This window comes from Sceloporus occidentalis, unplaced genomic scaffold (assembly GCF_023333645.1).
Source record: "Sceloporus occidentalis isolate IW3139 unplaced genomic scaffold, rSceOcc1.0.p SCAF_1, whole genome shotgun sequence".
Classification (NCBI taxonomy): Eukaryota; Metazoa; Chordata; class Lepidosauria; order Squamata; family Phrynosomatidae; genus Sceloporus; species Sceloporus occidentalis.
The window spans coordinates 130,706,296-130,725,030 of record NW_028316981.1 but is presented as its reverse complement, the minus strand read 5'-3'; the positions used below and the strand labels follow the sequence as shown (position 1 = coordinate 130,725,030).

The following is an 18,735-nucleotide window of genomic DNA, read 5'->3' as shown; positions in this document are numbered from 1 at the left end:
CACACAAGTTTCATGTGCCAAATTCTGCTTTTCAACCCACTTCAAGGACACATGTAACCAACTAATGTACTGCACACACAAAGGGAATAGTGTTGGAAACTGGAATGCAGGGAGAGATCCTTCAAAGCCTTTCCTGCATGCCATCACTCTTTCTGAACAGATAGAGGGTCTTTATGAGGACAAATGATCACCTTTTTAGGAATGCAGCGTAGGCCTCTTGCACAATGGTCTTCTGGGCATGCCGGATTTTGTCCCTCTGTTCTGTGTCAGGGATAGCCCAAGCTTTCTGGATTTTACACAGCTCCTCCAGACCATCATTAAAACCCTTTTCCATAGGGAAGATTAAGTTAACCACACACTTGGAGCAGAATATAACATGGCAAAACAAGAATAGAAAGGGAACAAAGCCATAACAAAGAACATATGCTTGGTCTTTGGCAGTTACTTACCTTAAAGCGTTCCTTGATCACCTGCCTCTCCTTATCCTTGAACTGTAAAGGAGTAAGAAAAAGAGGAGCTCTTCTATTTATGTCTTTTCTTCAAATAATATTGCTGTTCAAATTGCTTCTTTACCATTCAGGTAAGGAGTTGACAGTGAGTCTCCAGGGATTTTTGGACTCCCAAGTCACAGAATCCCTCATCAGTAGCTATGCTAGCTAGGGCAGCTGGGAGTCAAAGACAAAAACCATCTGAAGGGCAACAGTTGCCCATTTCTGATTTAGCAGCAACTGGTCCCAGGATAGTGCTCCACATACCAGGGAAACCTATTCAGCCAACATCCTTGAGGACTGCCATGCAAGCATGATTTGGAACACAGTACATGGGTGGACAGTGCCCTGATTCTTTCCCAAAACACAGAGGTCCAACAACACACACACCACAGCTATTAGCCACAGGGGGGGAAGCGTCCAGTGATGGCAGTATCAACATCAGCGGGTGGAGGGGATTACTAGGACCACTGAGTGGATCAATGCTCTCCCCCCATGTACTGCATTTCAGATCTTGCTTGCATGACAATCCACAATGACATCTGAAGATTTTTGAAAGATGTACACATTTACATGTATTTTGGCCCTAACCTAATTTAGAAGGGATGAATATACATTACAATTTCCCAACACAAATGTTCTCACCTTGACGCCAGGTTGGAAGACAGGCAAATTTTTATCTGAGATGTAGTCTGTTACTTTTAACCAACTGAAAAAGAAATGAAGAATGGTAAGCAAAGCAAGTATGGTCTCCATTAGTTATCACATGAAAACGAACTTTCAAATAATAAATATCTGTGTGCCAATAATTAAATCAGGAAATCCAAGTGGCCAAACTCTCTCTTGGTCTCTTCAGTTTTTAAGCACTGCTGCCTCTGTACCTGCAGGATATAGAATGATGTACTTCTTTAAACAGCCTGTGTTATTTGATAGGCTGTTCCCTGTCTGTCAGCAATAACAGGGGTTCATAAACAAGAAAAAGGATAGATTTTACCATTTCTGTTCCTTAAAACCAATGGTAACACTGAAGATCTGATGTGCAAACCCAACAGTTGGAATTCAAAACATGCTTGTTATGCAACATGGAGATCACATTTCAGTTCAGCTTCCTATTTCCAGATTTCATATGCAAAGGTGGCATCTTAGCTATGTATATTTTATGCACACAACCCATACATTTTTGTTTGTTTCCCTTTTCACCAAAAGACTTTACTGTTTGTCAATATCTCAAGCCAAGCATGGGTTACCATGCTGCCTGCCATTTGTTGCTGACCTGCAATTCCCATCAGCTCCAGCCAACAGAAAAAGTAACAGTGGATCAAAAGCATACCATGAGTTGGGTAGCTAGTGCTGGTGTGACCTACACTCCAATAACATCTGGAGGACCACAAGTTGCCCCATTCTGTCTTGCTAGGCTCTAAAAAGGGCAACCTGTACTACAGAATGTAAGCTGTAGAAACAAAATAAGATACACACATCACCTAGAATCCAACTGTGAAGGGAGAAGCCAACCAATCACCATTCAGGGAATGCAGTGAAAAGGGGCTGGGGGGGGGGGGGGGAGAAAGAACACAAAACCGAGGCTTGTCTTTATCAGAGGGCAGACATGGGAAAGATGGCATGGAGACAAGGAAAACCTATAATAGAACAGTAAGCCAGGAGGAAGAACTGAATAAGGTTTTGGAGAGTTGTGAATGATTAAATACTTCCGGGTGAATGTTTGATCTAATTATGTATTAATAAACTACTTGTTTATTCCTTTTAGAACTGTGTATGACTGTTCATGTTATGTTTTGATAGAATCTTACGATAGTGATCCCACAGAACAACACATCCACTAGGACCATGTAGGGATCATCTTGAGGCTCAAATATCTGATCCAGGGAGGGATCATGAAGAGGGCAAGGTTAGTTACAGGAGCCCAAGGGTTTGGAACTATTGGGCTAGCCTAGAAAGGGGATCCATCATACCAACAAAACTAACTGTTTTAGAGAAAGAGCATTTCTCAAGAAGGATCAAATGCCTCCTTCCTTTTTCATCATGTTCTGCTGTAAAAGCCTCTTCACATGTTCATTAAAATTTGGTGAGAAATGATCAGATGGTTTCTTCTGACCTGCGTTGGTAAGTTAAAATCTGCTGCTTAATGTGTTCTCTGTAAGATCGCTCTGCTGTCTTCTGTGTCACAGCCACCAACTGAATTAATTCAGACCTAAAAGCAAAGAAACAGAATACTAAATAATCAATGGGCTTCCAAAGCAAAACAAAAAACCAAAAAGCTTTCTGTTTAAAGAACAAGATGTGGTTTCACATTATTCAAAGCACTGGTTCAGTTGTTCTACACTTTTAATGGAAACAAATTTTGAGTTTGTCCTAGAAGCCAATCAAATTTGTGGACTCTGCTTTGTAGGCTGAGGATTAGTCATAACTGTGATATACTGAGGTTCATAGGGTGCTCCAAGTATCTCTAGAACCCAACAGAACTGTGGGAACATGTCTCCACCCTTGTTTCCATTTTCTCTTCACTCTGTTTTTGTGGAATTTCTCTCCATTTTCAACCTCAGAAATGCCTAGAAAGTGGCCATCTGACCTACTGCTTTCTAAGGCTCAAAGAGATCCACTTATGTACCTCAAGACTGAAGCTGTAAGCTAGCATCTCTCTGACTTTACACTGACTTTAAGAATGGCTTGGAAAGGACAAAATATCTCACTGCTCTCTTAGCCCTTCCAAAGCCAGTGACGGATCTGAGAGATCCTAACCTGCTCCATGACAGGAAGAACAGCAAAAAAATCTCACTAGAATAAAAAGCAGAGTTGTCAACGGCATGGATATATGCACGTTCATATCTCAAAAGCCAATGAAATCTGGGTCTATTAAAATAAGGGATATACAGTTGGCCCCCTGTATACATGGATTCTTTATCCATGGATTCAACCATCCACAGCTTGAAAATATTTTAAAATATATATAAATCCCATTAAAAAAACCTTGAATTTGCCATTTTATATAAGGGACACCATTTTACTATGCCATTATATTTAATGAGACTTGAGCATCCACAGATTTTGGTATCCATGAGGAGTCTTGGAACCAAACCCCTGGGGATAACAAGGGCCCACTGTATCAACTTTTGTTCACTGTTTCAACAGCAGCCTATTGCTGGTCAGGCTCAATGATTTTGCTACGTAGGCAGGAGTATCTGTCCAGTACATTTGGAGCAATGGGAGCAGCCTTAGTTTCTGGTGGCTACCATTTTAGGGAAAAGGAAAACTTATCACAATAAAGTCTTTCAACAGAGAGGCACTAATGGTAAAGGACAATTGTTAGAGATGTAAAAAAAAAAAGAGGTTCTTTGTCTGCATATAAAGATTTTAGCACAGGGCTCTGAGGCTTAGGAACTTTGGGTATGGTGACACAGCTACTTGCTAAGTTCAGGGTTAGGCCAAGGATAGGCTGGCTGGCATTACTCACTTTCCCCAGAAGAGTGTGACACCCATCCATTTGTACCTGGGTCACAACAAATCCTACATTCCTTCCTGATGGCACTAGTTTTTGGCCTTTTGAGGCACACAATAATTCAATTATATTAACATCAACTTTGTTTTATAACCACATATACCTAGTAACTAGACTACTGAATCCAAAATACCTATAGAAAAGAAAATCTGTAAAGGATTTCTTTTGTCACTGAAAACTATAAAGGGTTTTGAGTGACTGCCCCTAGAAGACAGAATGCAATCAGTTGATAATTATTCTTGGATTTACTGGGAAGTGCTCTCCAAAATAAGATGAAAGAATCCTATGCAATCAGAACCTTCTTGGCTGCTTTTATTTTCCATTGCCTTATGCAAGACAATGTTTACAGTACAAATGACAGACTTCAAAGGCCTCTTTTTGAAAGAGAACATGGAAACAGTAGACAAAATGGAGTACCAAATCTGCTCGGCAGAAAAATTAACAAAGGTTTATGAGCACAATATACTGGCAGAAATTCCAGCAGGCACTGAGAACATGAAGAGTATTCATGTACTTACTTTTCAAGGGACTTGAGAATGTAATTGTAGTTGTTATGCAGAAAGATGGCACTTAAAGCTGGGTCCTCATAAACTTTGGATTTGCTGAGAAGGTTTAGTTGTAAGTTGCCCAGAACTTTGCCTTAACAAGAAGGAATGCATGAATGGAAGTGAGACCACTGTAAAGATCTCAAGTTTGAGAAAGGTATAAGAGTATAAGCTATTAAGACTGTAAACAGTCTGCCTACACCACTCTTTAAGTGGCTGGTTAAATTTGAATTCATTTTACATGTTGCAACACCTCAGAAAAGATGACTTTCTAAAAATCCTGAAAAGCTGTTTCTTAAAGGCAATATAACGATGGCATGATACACATGGCATTAAAGCACCATGCTTGCGCTGTGCTAGACATACAGGACCGCACAGCAACCGTGCGGCCTCTAACCCTAGCACGTACTGGCGGTGCAATAATGGCGGCGCCCCATATACACGGGTGCCACCATTATGACATAATGGACGCATAGCGTCTACACGTCATGCCTCGCCAATTATGTCATGAGTGCGCCATTGGCTTTTTGCAGGTTCTTTTTTCTCCGCAGGGAAGCCGTGCAGTTTGGCGGTTGCAGCTTCCCTGTGGAGGAAAAACAGGCGTTGGCAGACTGCCATTTTTTGGCAGTCTGTACTGCGCCTAACATTTAATGAACAAAAGGTACCACACTTTGTTAAAAAGATTTTCCTCTTCCTTGTTATAGGGAGTTAATCCACACTTCATGAAGGAGAGGAAGTATTGGGATGCAAGGAGCAGCATCTACAAGTCACTATGATTTGCACCCAACTAGAACCATATAATGGATCAAGCTGTCACCCAATTCAGTCAACTTTATTCCCAGATAAATAGGCATAGGACATTAATATGCAGCTTGTGAAAAAGAAAGAGCTAGTAGTCTGAGAAAGATTACTCACAGATGTAGGTGCTGAGTAGCCTTCTACTGAATTCAGAACTGTAGCTACTTGCTGAAGAGCTGGTTTCTAAATGGGAAAGAACATTCAATCAGTTATAATATGTCATACAGTAGTCTTTATATGGCTATTTTATCTCCCACTGAATAAAATTTTTGAGTCTATTGAGATTTGCTAAACCACCTGATTTTGGATTTATCATGTAAGATCAAGACAACATTTTTGCTTAACTCTAGGGCAGAAAGCACATGCACCTAGGTTCCCAGATGTTGCTCAGCTTCAATACTGGAAGCCAGCAAGGCCAAGGATCAGTGATTCTAAGTGCTGCAATCCAGCAACATCTGGCTACCAAACTTGGGAACCACTGCACTATTAATTCACAGACAGTGACTAATTGATGCCCCACTCCCAACCACCAAACCTGTTTCGGTACCAAAAATTCTCATCTAGACAAGGACAACATTGTTTTTAATACACTAGAAAATGAACAGTGCTATTATATCAACATTAATGCAGCTAATAATTTAACCTGAGTGTATCACATACCATCATCTAGTATAATAAGAATATTCCCACATGAATAAAACAAGCTATCAAAAGGTTTCTATTAATGTTACTATCTGTGTTGGTAGGCAATACCAATGGAACCATATCAGAATATATAGCCTATAATTAAATAATCAATTCCTGGGCTGAACTGAATTCCCATGTCTTTAAAGGCTAAGACAGCAGATGTCTAGAACTGTCTAGAACTTGTCTAGAACTGACCAACATAATGAGGATTTGAATTAATCTTGCTAAATTACTCATTATTGATAACACAGGTTGTCCTGAAAGTTGAGACTGCCTGTTGAGAGTTTGTTAATCTCTACAAGATTTCTCCTCTCTAACACAAACTTCTCTCCAACACAAACTTTTTCCCCTGTGAAGGTTTTTTTTTTCCCCGTCAAGATTTTGGCACTTTGTGCAAAATGCCTCTGCACAAAATGAATGTCTTTTTCCTTTGTGGAAAAAAAATACACCCAGACAGATAACACAAAAGGGTTGGATGATTAATAAAAAAAGCCTAAACAACCCACCCACATGATTCTATTTTTTTAGTCTTTGCAACAAGGCTGGAGGTGTTATAGCATAGCTAAGAAATCTGTGCAAAAGTTGTTCACACAATACAAGACCTCACCACAGAATGATAAAAAAATATGCCATCATGCAGGTGATGAGAAAAAAATTGTGCTCTCTCACACTCCTACATGTGAGAATAAGAGAAGAAAAGATTTACATCTCTAGTGCAGACTAATTTAGGGAAGTATGGTGAAACAGGAATTGAGGGCTCTTTGCCATTTGTCAGCTAGCCTTATGTGTCTGGGATTACCTCTAGTTACCTTCTGGTTTCCTGAGCTTCCAATTTATGAACAACATTATCATCCAGCTTGGCAGTTTAAGATTAACATTCCCCTGAAGTAATCTTAAGCATTAGAATTTCAGAATATTTAGCATGGGAGAATTAAAAAAAAAAAAGACTTAGCATGTTAGTCTGGATTGGTATGCAAAGGAATACTGCAGCACCTTTGAGACTAACAAAGAGGTTTGTAGTATAGGGTTTCGTAGACTGAAGAGTTTATCACATGGGGGAAATCCCATGCAAAAACGAGATTTAAAAGGTAGGAAAAACCTGCAAAAGCTAGTTGATTTTCACACATGTCATTGTTAAACTCGTGTTAACGTGAATGGAAAGTAAACAAAAGAAGCTCCTTTTTACTTTTCGGATTTTTTTTAGAAAGGAGCAGCTTTTGTCTCCTTTCCCTTCACTTTCCGTTCAGGTTAAGATAAGTTTAACAATGATGTTGTGTTGTGGGCTTTTTCCAATTTAAACTCCCGTTTTTGCATGGGATTCCCCCCATGTGATAAACTCCTGAATCTACTTCATCAGATGCATGGAATAAAAATGCCTAGGGATAGACATTACATTCATGGGTATAAAGGTCTATCCATAGACAGACACTTTGTGCATCTGACAAAGCAGACTCAGTCTACAAAAGCTTATGCTACAAACTTCTTTCTCTTGATGACGGTACAATATCCCTTTGCCTGGGAGAATAAACATGCAGCCTTGTAAAATACATTAGGCTATTTATTAATATAAACAACTCAGGATATACATATACACACTCCTCTTAGGGAGGAACACACACTTTTCAGTCTAGCCACATTCTGATATAGACTGTATATTGGTAAGGAACTTGACATCTTGTGTAACACTCTAACATAATCATCTGTTGAGGAACTGTAAACATCGCAAAGAGGCACCCATGGGGAAAAAAATCACATGTATCCAAATGCATTTATAATACATTGCAGCAACTAACAGCCTAACTATCACCAGCATTATCAGGCATGGTATCCAACCATAGTACAGAATAGTAAGCAGCTGTTAGGACACACCTGTATAGGCAGCAGCAGAAGCAGGCCAGGAGACCACTTACCTTATCTGATCTAATGTTGGTTTATATATTATCTCAAGCTACTCCTATCTGCTCATCTCTGCCTATCAGGAATGATAGTTAATTGGTCTTCTCTTATCATCCAGTTAACAATACGTATTATTGGTCTTTTGCTCTAAGCCAATTAGACAGGACTTGGAATAGTCCAGTTGCTCAAGATCACTCAACATCTAATTACAAATGAGGTTTTACTGGCCTCTTGCAAAAGGCCACAAAGTATCAATTAACATATCTTACTGGTCACCATTATGGCTAGCTGGCATCAGCAGACTGCAACATGTATGATTCAACAGGATTGAAGACTAGTGTACCAATTCAGTATGCCTTTCGGGTTCCCTGCCTCATTTTCTGTCAAGGCCACCATTCTTTAGCTACATCATCTACTTATTATTTTCTACAAAGGGCATTTGCATTATTTCTCATTTTGAGTTAATATGACTAAAGTGCCCAGAACCAGACTGTAAACCTATACTTTTAATACCTTGCTGTCTAACAGAGAAATAATTGGCTTTTTACTATGAAGATGCTACTCAGTTCTATTTCCATTCTTTCTTCCAATATAAAGGTTTCAAGACCTTAAATCAGGGGTAGGCAACCTTTTTGAGCCGGGGGCTGGGTTGCTGTCCCTCAGACAACTGGGGGGCCGAAGCCAAAAAATTAAAAATAAAAAAAAATAAAAAAAATTAAATATATAAATAAACCAGGTCAAATGTAGGACAAAATTTTCAAATGGAAGACACTTTTTTAAAAAATAATGGAGGACACGTGAAAAAATTTGCTGATTTTTTAAAAAATGTTAATATAAATGCATGTTTCTGAGGCTTCTATAGACAATTGCCCCCCAAAGGCCCCGGCGGCAATCGGCAGCAGGACTGGGCTGGGGCCGGTCCCCAGGCCTTGCTGGGCCGCATCCGGCCCGCGGGCCGCAGGTTGCCTACCCCTGCCTTAAATATACACAAAACATAACCTCCAGCATATAATGAGCATTACAAAACACCCGGAGAAGGTTTTGAATTTGAAAAGATATAAGGCATGATTATGGAGATGCCTATGCAGCTTCATGAAAGAAGAACACTTTGATAATTTCTTTTTGAGATGGGTCATGCTCAGGTGGCTGAATCAGCCATATTAGTAGTTATCTGTCTATGTGTTTCTTGATGGAATCTCTGGCTCAAATGAAACTGAAAGACTCAGGAACAAATTACTTCTAATAATCCTAAAATTAACAAGTTGCCATATAGGACAGCATTTTACGTACTTGCACTGGCAGGAGAAGTTATCCTATAGGGCATCTCTTCTCAAATGCAGTGAAGAGTCAAGCACATGAATCATGCCAGTGAATGAATGCACTACAGTCCTGACAACCAATTTTTATAAACAAAATAGCAGGTTTGTATTCATGTGATTGCACATAGAAGTCTAAGCAGAGTAATAAATCCTTTCCATAACAGTTTTTCCACTGACCCCCCCCCCCCCCGCCCACTCCAGCAGTTTCTTTCATCTTACAAAGTTTACAAAGGAAGACATGCAAATGGAACCTCCCTGCCTTCTGGGTGAAAAGCGACTTAAGGGCACTCAATTTAGAGAAGAAAAATCGCAAGCTCTGATAGCCTTTACGGGTAAAGAGCAGGATATAAATACTGTAATAAATAGGTGCTGGGTATCTTTTCCTGTGATTATACATGCATGTATAAGGTGTAGTTTGCTCAAGACAGGGGACAAACAACTCTTTACATCAAGAGTCTATTATCACCAACAAGAACCACAAAGAGCTTTGTTCTCCATTATAAACTTCTAATCTCCGTGAAAGTGAGCTATTGCCTTCACACATCAATTTTAAGCTTAGGGAAACAATCATGACTACCATCATTGGTTCTCTGCACCTGGAAATTTTCAGATAATTCAAACAGGCAGGTATTCATTGAGTAAAAACAAACAGAAACATGTAACCAGGTGAGAAAACTGCAGTATCAGCTATGCACTTGGGTAGTACAAATATTACTGCTGCTTACCTCTGGGATCTAAAGGAATATTGTATGTGTCCCCAAGAACTATAAAAATTTAAGGCAGAATAGAGACAAAAGGATAGAGAAGAAAGAAAGAGAAAGAAAGAAATGCAAGGTGCAAAAAGACAGGTTAGAGACAACCATACCTTCAAGAATAAAGCAGAAGATACCAACACAGAGCACTATGGGTTCAGCAGACAGGAGCTACTCTCTTTTAGACAGCCCAATTTTACACATGCCTACACATAACTATGTCCCACTGAGTTGAGTGGGCCTTACTTCAAAGTCCGTGTGCATGGAATTGAAGCCTGTCTGGACAATTGTGCATATTCACACTCAAGTGATTGAATGAATGCAATTGCTACAATCCCAGACAGAGATCTGAACTGCAAGATGGAGACAGCATTTTTGCAGTCTCTATTAACAACTGAGTAGACCCATCTGGCCAGTAAAAGAGTTTGCTCCATAACTGTCTTTCCCCATAACCAATTTTGGCAGGCAAAGGAGGCATGAGGAAGGGAGGCTGACAAGTCAGCTGCAGAAACAGATCAAGTTTCAAGTATTGTTTGGGGGGGGGGGTGAGGACAAATGATGGGAGGACATGCAAGATGCAGCTGGCGCAATCCAACCTTCTTAGCATGGGTCAGAATGGATAAAGCAGTGCTCTCTTCAAAGATTACCATCTCCAAAACAGTTTCACTTATTTTTTTAACATCAATATATGATATTTTACTTACACTGAGACATCACTGCAACAACACTTAGATAGTAAAGGTGTGCACTGACTAATAGATTTAGTTTGGACTCTGATTCAGAGCTTCCTGAACCTGGGTTGTGACTCAGAAATTCTAAGGCACCTCACTGACTATCAGTGAAAAAGAAAGAGGGCTAAAACATTTCCCTATTTTTGTCAGAAATGAATTAAATTTCCAGACAGAACAGTTCCTTATGAGGGGACTATATCTGACAAGTTTCAGACAAATAGCTGGAGGGCGTGAGTGCTGTGCCCCTTAATATTTTTTTTTAATGCATCTACCAGTAACTTTATTTTATTCCTTAGTGGAACTGGAAGAAATCTGAAGTTATAGTTATCTCTTCTGAGGGAATCAAGGCTATCAACTTTCAGATGAATAGAATTTTTGTGAAATATTATGGAGGTGTCAAAAAAAAAAAAAAAAAAAAAAAAAAAAAAACCAAACAAGCACATCCTTATCTAATTCAATGTTCAGAAAATTTATATCTAAACAGATATTGACTGTTGGGTAAAAACCTTCTTCCCACATTAAACATACCAGGTCTGTGATGTGATGTCAAAAGTACACAAACCAGCAATGGATATGTAAAATCAAAGCAACAACTTCTCATTCTGCTAGAAGCAAAAGCTCTCTAGATTTCAGAAGATCACACCCACTTCTACCAAAAGAAACTGGCAAAAATCAAATGAATATTCCATACTTTTACTTATAAGTAGCTCATTAAGCCAGTTAATAGACCATTTGTGTGATAAAAATCTCTTGGGAGCTGTCTTCTCACTGAAAACTACTGCTCTTTGTAATCATTCACCCTTTGTCTGTAGGTTTCAAGTATCACAGAGCTGGCTGATAAGAAGATGAGAGGCATCTCTCTGGGCTTTCCTATAATTCCTTAGATGCCTTTGCCTTTTTGCTCTGGCAGTTCCAACTAAATGGCTGGGAAGTGAGGCATGAATGAACTACACCCTTGCTAAGGAGGTTTTACTGCAAAGCAAGCAGAGGAAACAGCTTAATCAGTGTGAAAAAATGGGTGCTTTTATCAAGGGAGCCCTGAGAAACTACCTTGGGATGCCAGCATGGCACCTGCTGTTTCTTGAAAATCCAGCAACTGCTGCAGGAAGAGAATGGCCTGTAAAGAAAAAGGAGAGGCATGTGGCTGTTGTTGCTGCTGCTGTTAATTTAATAATAATAATTTGTTTTATTTATATACTGCTATTCCAAAGATCATAGCGGTGAACAGCAAGTAAGCTAATTAGCAAGTAAGCTAATTAGCCCCCAACAGTCTGGGTACTCATTTTAGCGACCTCAGAAGGATGCAAGCCTGAGTCGAGCTTGGGCCCTTTTGCTGGTCTTGAACTCGCAACCTTGTGGTTTTGAGTGAATGGCTGCAGTACAGGCATTTAACCACTTGTTATAATCCATTGGTTATTTCCATTTTGTTAAATGGAATCTTTTTTTATCCAATGATTATGAAAAGACACAGTTGACCTGGGAAAAAATAAAACCTGGCAGCCTCAAAGGTAATATTAGAGCAACTGTATCAATAGCACATAAAATGCTGCTTCTGTGAATGCAATCATGAATGCCATATAGCTCAGGAATTGACATGAAGCTCTCTGTGTGGCAAAAAAACCGAGGCTCAATAAATTGTTTACCATTATTCTTGATCCCCAAGCAAGAAACCAATCACCCCTCTCAGCTGAAGTGTGAGCAAGAATCAGGGATAATCTATGCTTAAGTTCCACCAGTTTGTACTTTGATTATTTGTCGATCATGGGGCAAAACAGGCTGCCCCTGACAAAGCCAGACTAGGGCTGCAGCAACTGTATGTGGCAGCCCCAATCTGTCCTTTTGCCAGCTGAAAAAGAAGCAGCAAACAGCTGCTCCTTTTTAAGCCAGCAAAAAGCTGGCCCCACCACAGCCGGAAGCTGGCTTTATGGTGCTTTGGCGATGTGCAGCATCTAAACATCATGCCACCAAAGCACCCAGAAGCCAGCCCACGTGCGGGCAGCCAAGTGATGTGAAGCCAGCTTCCAGGCAGTTTCAGAGTGTGCAGCTTCAAAATGTCTTGCTCTGAAGCTGCTCGGGCAGGGGCGCAAAGGTATGTATCACTCCCATGTCATTTCCAAGAAATTCTCAAACTGCCAGATCTTCACTTGGCAACTATCACCTTAAAAACTTGGACACATGGCTGATCTATTTCTGACTTTTTTCTGCTTTGCAAAGGCTGTAATTTGGCCCTGTAGTAGGCAGGTAAAACAGGGGGCAAAGTAGAGTCTCTTAAATTTTCAAACTGACAAACACTATCTCTGATGAAGACTTAGTACTGCCAGACAAGTCTAGCAAAGGGAGAGGGAAATTCAAATGTAAGTCATAACAAAATAGGCTGGATCTTTGGTTGGCTTCACTGATCCAAATCCAGACCTCAAGAATATGATCTCCAGCACAGGGATCTCAAGAACACCTACTGGAGTAAGGGATTGATCTGGAAAACTTGTAATTTATAGCTTGAAGAACATCAGACAGAAGGGACTACTTTGATAAATAGGCAAGGCTCCTAATATTCACACCAGACCTAGCCAATTCTGAGGCTTTTTTATACTTCTTGCCAATTAAGACATGCTACCTTTTTTTTGCCCCTTCGTTGCCTGAAGGAAGCACCAAGGCCTAAGCACACACAGTCCCAGGGAGGAGTCCTTTTACAGCACTGTGATTCCACTTTAACTGTCATGGCAATATCCTGTATATTCTGGAATTTGCAGTTTAGAGAGAAGTTCTCAGCTCCTCTAATGCCTCTCCAAACTGAAATCTCCAGGAAATCTCAGGGCTGCCTCAGATAACTATTTGACAAGTTTTATCTGAATGAGATCTATGACTGCTGCACAGTTAGGGATGGAGACACCACCTTGTTCCTCAGAGTCACAGAAGCAAGCATTTAACTGACCTGGTAAGTAACTAGAAGGATATAAAAGCACAATAAATGCTTTAAAAAGGAAGTGATTCCAGTCTCCTACAACAGTATCCAAACCCAGACAGTACTCATATGTTCTGGAGTCAGACTGCAAAGGTGGCCAGTTCTGTTTTGGCAGTATTTTCCCTATCTTGGTCTCAGCAGAATGCAGCTAAGGTTGAAAATATACAGAAGACTTTCAGGTTGCACATAACATCAAAGATTTATTTCTTTAATCCAATCCTTTGACAGTAAAGCCAGCACAACTTTAACCTGAAGTTCATCCTGTTTAAGCAAGACTTATATGACAAAGAAAAACAAAAGGTGGGAATGAAGCCACTGGATTTTTACCAACGGACATTCTGAATTGTCTTCACATACATTGCTGGTGAGTTCATGGACTGTCCCATCTTTTGGCATATTATACTCCTTGTCAGGATTATTCTAAGGATGAAAAAAACAACAGATATTTGATGGATGGTTAAAAATGGATATAGTTGAAAACTATCCTCAGTTTGTTATGATGCTATTTTTTCTGCACCAAACATATTTCTAAAACCCTAAAGGCCAAGGACACCATCTACTGGTGACTGCAGAAACATACTCAGACAAAAATATTTTTAAAGAAACCTCCATAGCAGACAAAACATCTGTGCACATTTACAAAACATTCTGTGGACTTTCCCATATGGTTGGCAATCGTGCCTGCTAACAGACATTATTAAATCAATTTAGATGGAAAAACATTCTAAACTTAGAATGTCAGTTCCTTCTTAATCTTCCCTACCCAAGATAACTTCCAGGATTCAGCATAATTCCTAAAATTAATAAAATTAATGGGATATTTACAGAGATCTCTGGATCTTGTTGTAGCAGCTAAAAAGATACAGGTGAGTAACAATAGGTACCTTAATGTTGTCTGCAAAGTCCTCTAGAGCTTTGGCTCCTGTGGTCTCCATTGAAGTTATGAGGCTTGGCAACTTATTCTTAGTGCTGGCTGCAGTGCCCTGAAATATCCAGTGCAATACATGAGACAATTCAAATGAAAGGGATTTGGAAAGGGACAGATGGCTATTATCATCCACCAGATGCATAGCCATTTCTCACTCACTGATGTTAGGAAAGCCCCCACAAGTTCTGTTATTCTTAATAGCATGAGTTAAGTTCATAAGTTAACAAGTTATATGTAGTGTGGTTACTTGGAAGGAGTTTTCCACTTTTATTTTTTTAAAAACAAGGAAGGGATGCAATGAAGATTTAACAAAGCTCCACTTCAAACATAATGTGGCAATTGGGAACAACACCAGATTTTAAAGTGTAAGGAATAAAGTGTAAGAGCCAGAGTGGTGTAGTGGTTTCAGTGTTGGACTATGAGCTTGGAGATAAGTTATGTCGGAAACTGTTGGATGGCACACAAAAACAACAACAACAACGAAGAATAATATTTTCTAGTTATTTTTAAAGTGTATTTTTGGTATACTATCTGTGGAATTTTGTTGTTTTTATGCTAATCTCATCAATGCTAAACCTTCTGTAAAAAGCAATTGAAAAGTAACACAATAATGAATTACTTTTCTTTCTTTAATATTGCAACATATTACAAGTGAATTACTTTTTAAAGTAACTTTCCAAGCTCTGGGAATTCATAATCTTCACATTCCATATTTAACTAGCTACTATAAATTTGATGTTTAAAAGCATGGACTAAACAAAGCCACAGAAGTGCCAGAATGCATAACCCAGCCAAGCTGTCCAATATACAGATGTAACAAAATCTGCAGTTAACCCATCTGTCGTGACAGTTACCAGACTTTAGAAATTGTTGCTTATTCAAACTGGTCTATAAAATATCAGACATCTGAACAGACAGTGTATGTGTTTTTATGCTGTTCTGGGGCTACACTGCCATCCTCTGAGTTGCTCTGTCTTCTTCATGAGCTGGGTGTGTGAGCTTGTGAACTGAGGTGCTTTCCAGTCTGTTAGTTGGGGGCCTCAGCCAACTCTCATTCATTTGTGACCTAAAACATTTTTCTACCTAATATTAAGGAGCTCTCTTACTAAGCAGCCATTCTTCTTCTTTATTTAATCCCAGATTATTAAATTTTTGCATTAAATAGTTTTACACCCACTACACAACTCTCTGGAACCTTCAGATAGTGAAAAATGCAACTATGCATATGTGGGTTGTAGGGAATATCCCTGAAGTTTTACTGGCTTTGTATAGGACATTTTAAGGTGTCAGTTATAAAACCTCATACAAAGCTCTTTATCTCAGTCTCAAAGATGCCACAAAATCTCCTTTGTATACTGATACAGATGAATAATATAGCATGGTGTAGTAAGTTGAGTGTTGGACTCCAACTCTGGAAGCAGGGTTTGATTCCCCCCCCCCTTGGCTAGGAAACCCACTGGGTGACCTGGAGCAAGCCACATGCTCTCAGCCTCAGGGGGAAGGCAATGGTAGACCTCAGCTAAACAAAACTTGTCAGGAAAACCCCATGATAGGGGTCACATTAGGATCACCATAAGTTGGAAATGACTTAAGGCACACAGCAGCATACAGATATACCTCAGTTAATGAAGAAGATGTGATTCTAGCTACGACTTATTTAACAGAAAATTTGGTACTAGAAATAATATGGCAATAACAGGAACAGATTCCTACTTCTCAAAAGAGAAAAGTAGTTTAACATGCTTCCACAAACTTATTATCCAAAATTAACAATATACACATGTGAAATGACACAACCAGGTCAGGTAACCCTTGGTTAAGTGAACAAAAACATTCTGAATCTTCTAGATGGTACTTGAAAGTACTTGCATCCAGGGATTTTTTCCCCTTTCTCCATTATACACTTTTCTTATGATGTCTACTTAGCTGACCAAACTTACACTTCTATGGTTTTGTTTTGTTTTAACATGCTGGTGTTAGCTGGTGAGACAGGCTTATCTGCTTTCCCCTTTTATCTTTTTTGCTGTTCAGACACAGAGTAAAGGCTTCCAGAGGGATCTGAAAGCCTGTGTTTCTCCAGCCCTTATTTTCACATCCTCCCAATGCAGTTGCTTCAACTTAGGCAGAGGACTAGGAGGAAAAGGGGGACTGGGGTGTAAAAAGTTTGTAAAAAGGAGCTTCTTTGTTGAAAGCTTTGTTAACTGAGGTTTTATTATGCAATTACAAATATCTTCCTTCTTGTTAAGGTTTCAGAGGTAACCTGTCTATCAGTTTTCAGGTTTCAGAGACACCCTGTCTATCACTTTCAGTGAGACCTGTAACTGGACCGCCTTTATTATAAAATGACCTCTTTATATTAATTTAGGCGACAGGACCATTCCCAACAGCTAACTAATCCTATCCAAGGCACAGATCCTGATGTAATTTAGATCCTGCTCCATGACTATGCATGACCTGGTGACAGCACATTTTCTGGCTGACCAGTTACCTGCAAAACTTGATCAAACTCTGGCTTTGTCTGCTTCAAGTGCCTCAGGATGGGGAAGATGGTCAACACAGCTGAATAGTCATGACGCATGATGGCCTTCCGAGCTGCAGAGACAATGTTGTCGCCTTCTATCATCAGGTTGTCTAAAGATTCCTGCAGGAGAGGGGAAAATGGTACGAGTCAGGGAAGTGAACACTGAGTTTTCCACAACAGCCAAAGGAAAGAGCCACACTATGTTTTAACAGGACCTGGATGAGAGAATCAAATGTTTTCTTCTGGTGGTGTTCTGGGATGATTTCAGTCAGAAGTTGGTACTCGCTTTGGGCCAGTTTGATGAAGGCACTAACACAGTGGATGTATGCATCAATTTCCATGTCCAACATGTCATCTCTTCCTGTGGGGATTGCATATGCATACAGGATGTCAGTTTCATGTAACTACATAACATACAAACATATCTGATGTATTCATCTGGAGTGGAACAGCTCCTATTTAACACACTAACTTCAAACTTAACAGAAGGCCCATCATTTTGCCTCATGCCTTCCCATAGGGAAAACTCGCCACATTTGTGTGCACTAGGGGTAAAAATGAGATTCATACTTCAGCAGAACATTGGTTGATCAAGAACGGAAAAAGCAGTAATGAGGTATCTTGAGCACCTATATGGAACCATGGAAGGAAAGGCAAAATATGAATGATAGAACACATCCACTGTAACTTCCTTTAATTAGTGCAAATATATTTACTGTTAATTAACTTCTGCCTTCTTTTAACATAATTTCTTTAACATAAAGAGTTTTATCCTGAAAAGAACCAATTCTCTTGTTTGGCATATGAGAATTAATTTAAAATTAATGTATAGTAAAAAATAAAGTCTAATAAACTAAACATACTAATTAAAATATCAAGATTGTCTCATCTTTTAAGAACTCTTTACAATATAATCTGCATACATATACTGTACATATACACCAACCCAACATCTAATTTCTAAAATAAACATTGCAGTTCCATATGCAACACAGAATACAGGCTCAGATGGCTTTGATTTAGTAGCATATTTCATTCCCAAAATAGGTGCCACCCAATAAGAGCCAGGAATGAAAAAAATAATAATACTCCAGATGATAACTAAGGTAACGCTTTCAAAAACCCTTTTGCTACAAGAAATCAGTATATCTCCAAAATGCCATGATAATCTGTCCTGAAGACAAAAGATCAAATAAATATGTCCAAAATAGCAGAACACGATGTTTGATGCTCCAGCAGTCAGTATATATTTAGCCTCTTTGTCAAGATCACTTGTTCAAAATAGCCAAAAGCTGATGAAACCTCCAACCTGATGGATCTTTCTTCCATGATTTGTATATTTTTTGTCTGAGCCATCAGTTTCTTCACTGTGAATAATGGCATATACTGTATATCTATTTCATTAAAATAGCCTCCTCCCCCAATTCCAGTTCTGATGCCTTATTCCTTCCTGGCTGATACTGACACAGATTTCTGGTGCCAACCCTCTGAAAGCCATGCAACCCAATCAATACAATCAAATTACATATCTGAGGTGACTGTACTATATAACATTGCAGGAATTACTCCTGGTTAAAATTTCCCCATATTAAAT

General features: G+C 39.4%; 1 protein-coding gene across 17 annotated transcripts in view; it reads right to left on the bottom strand.

Moving 5' to 3' along the window:
• The window catches only part of EXOC7 (exocyst complex component 7), a 52,308-nt gene that overhangs the window by 1,550 nt on the left and 32,023 nt on the right, over nt 1-18,735 (bottom strand). For 11 of the 17 annotated variants that reach the window (XM_089535466.1, XM_089535476.1, XM_089535506.1 and 8 more), the window contains 12 exons: nt 17,357-17,502; nt 17,109-17,261; nt 14,577-14,675; nt 14,050-14,112; nt 11,781-11,847; nt 9,973-10,011; nt 5,463-5,528; nt 4,521-4,641; nt 2,602-2,697; nt 1,134-1,197; nt 450-491; nt 192-325 (listed from right to left, as the gene is read on the bottom strand). In XM_089535466.1, coding sequence (XP_089391592.1) covers nt 192-325; nt 450-491; nt 1,134-1,197; nt 2,602-2,697; nt 4,521-4,641; nt 5,463-5,528; nt 9,973-10,011; nt 11,781-11,847; nt 14,050-14,112; nt 14,577-14,675; nt 17,109-17,261; nt 17,357-17,502 — 1,090 coding nt within the window. The remainder of the gene's footprint in view (nt 1-191; nt 326-449; nt 492-1,133; nt 1,198-2,601; nt 2,698-4,520; nt 4,642-5,462; nt 5,529-9,972; nt 10,012-11,780; nt 11,848-14,049; nt 14,113-14,576; nt 14,676-17,108; nt 17,262-17,356; nt 17,503-18,735) is intronic. The other 6 variants (XM_089535495.1, XM_089535569.1, XM_089535589.1 and 3 more) reach the window with 2 other exon arrangements.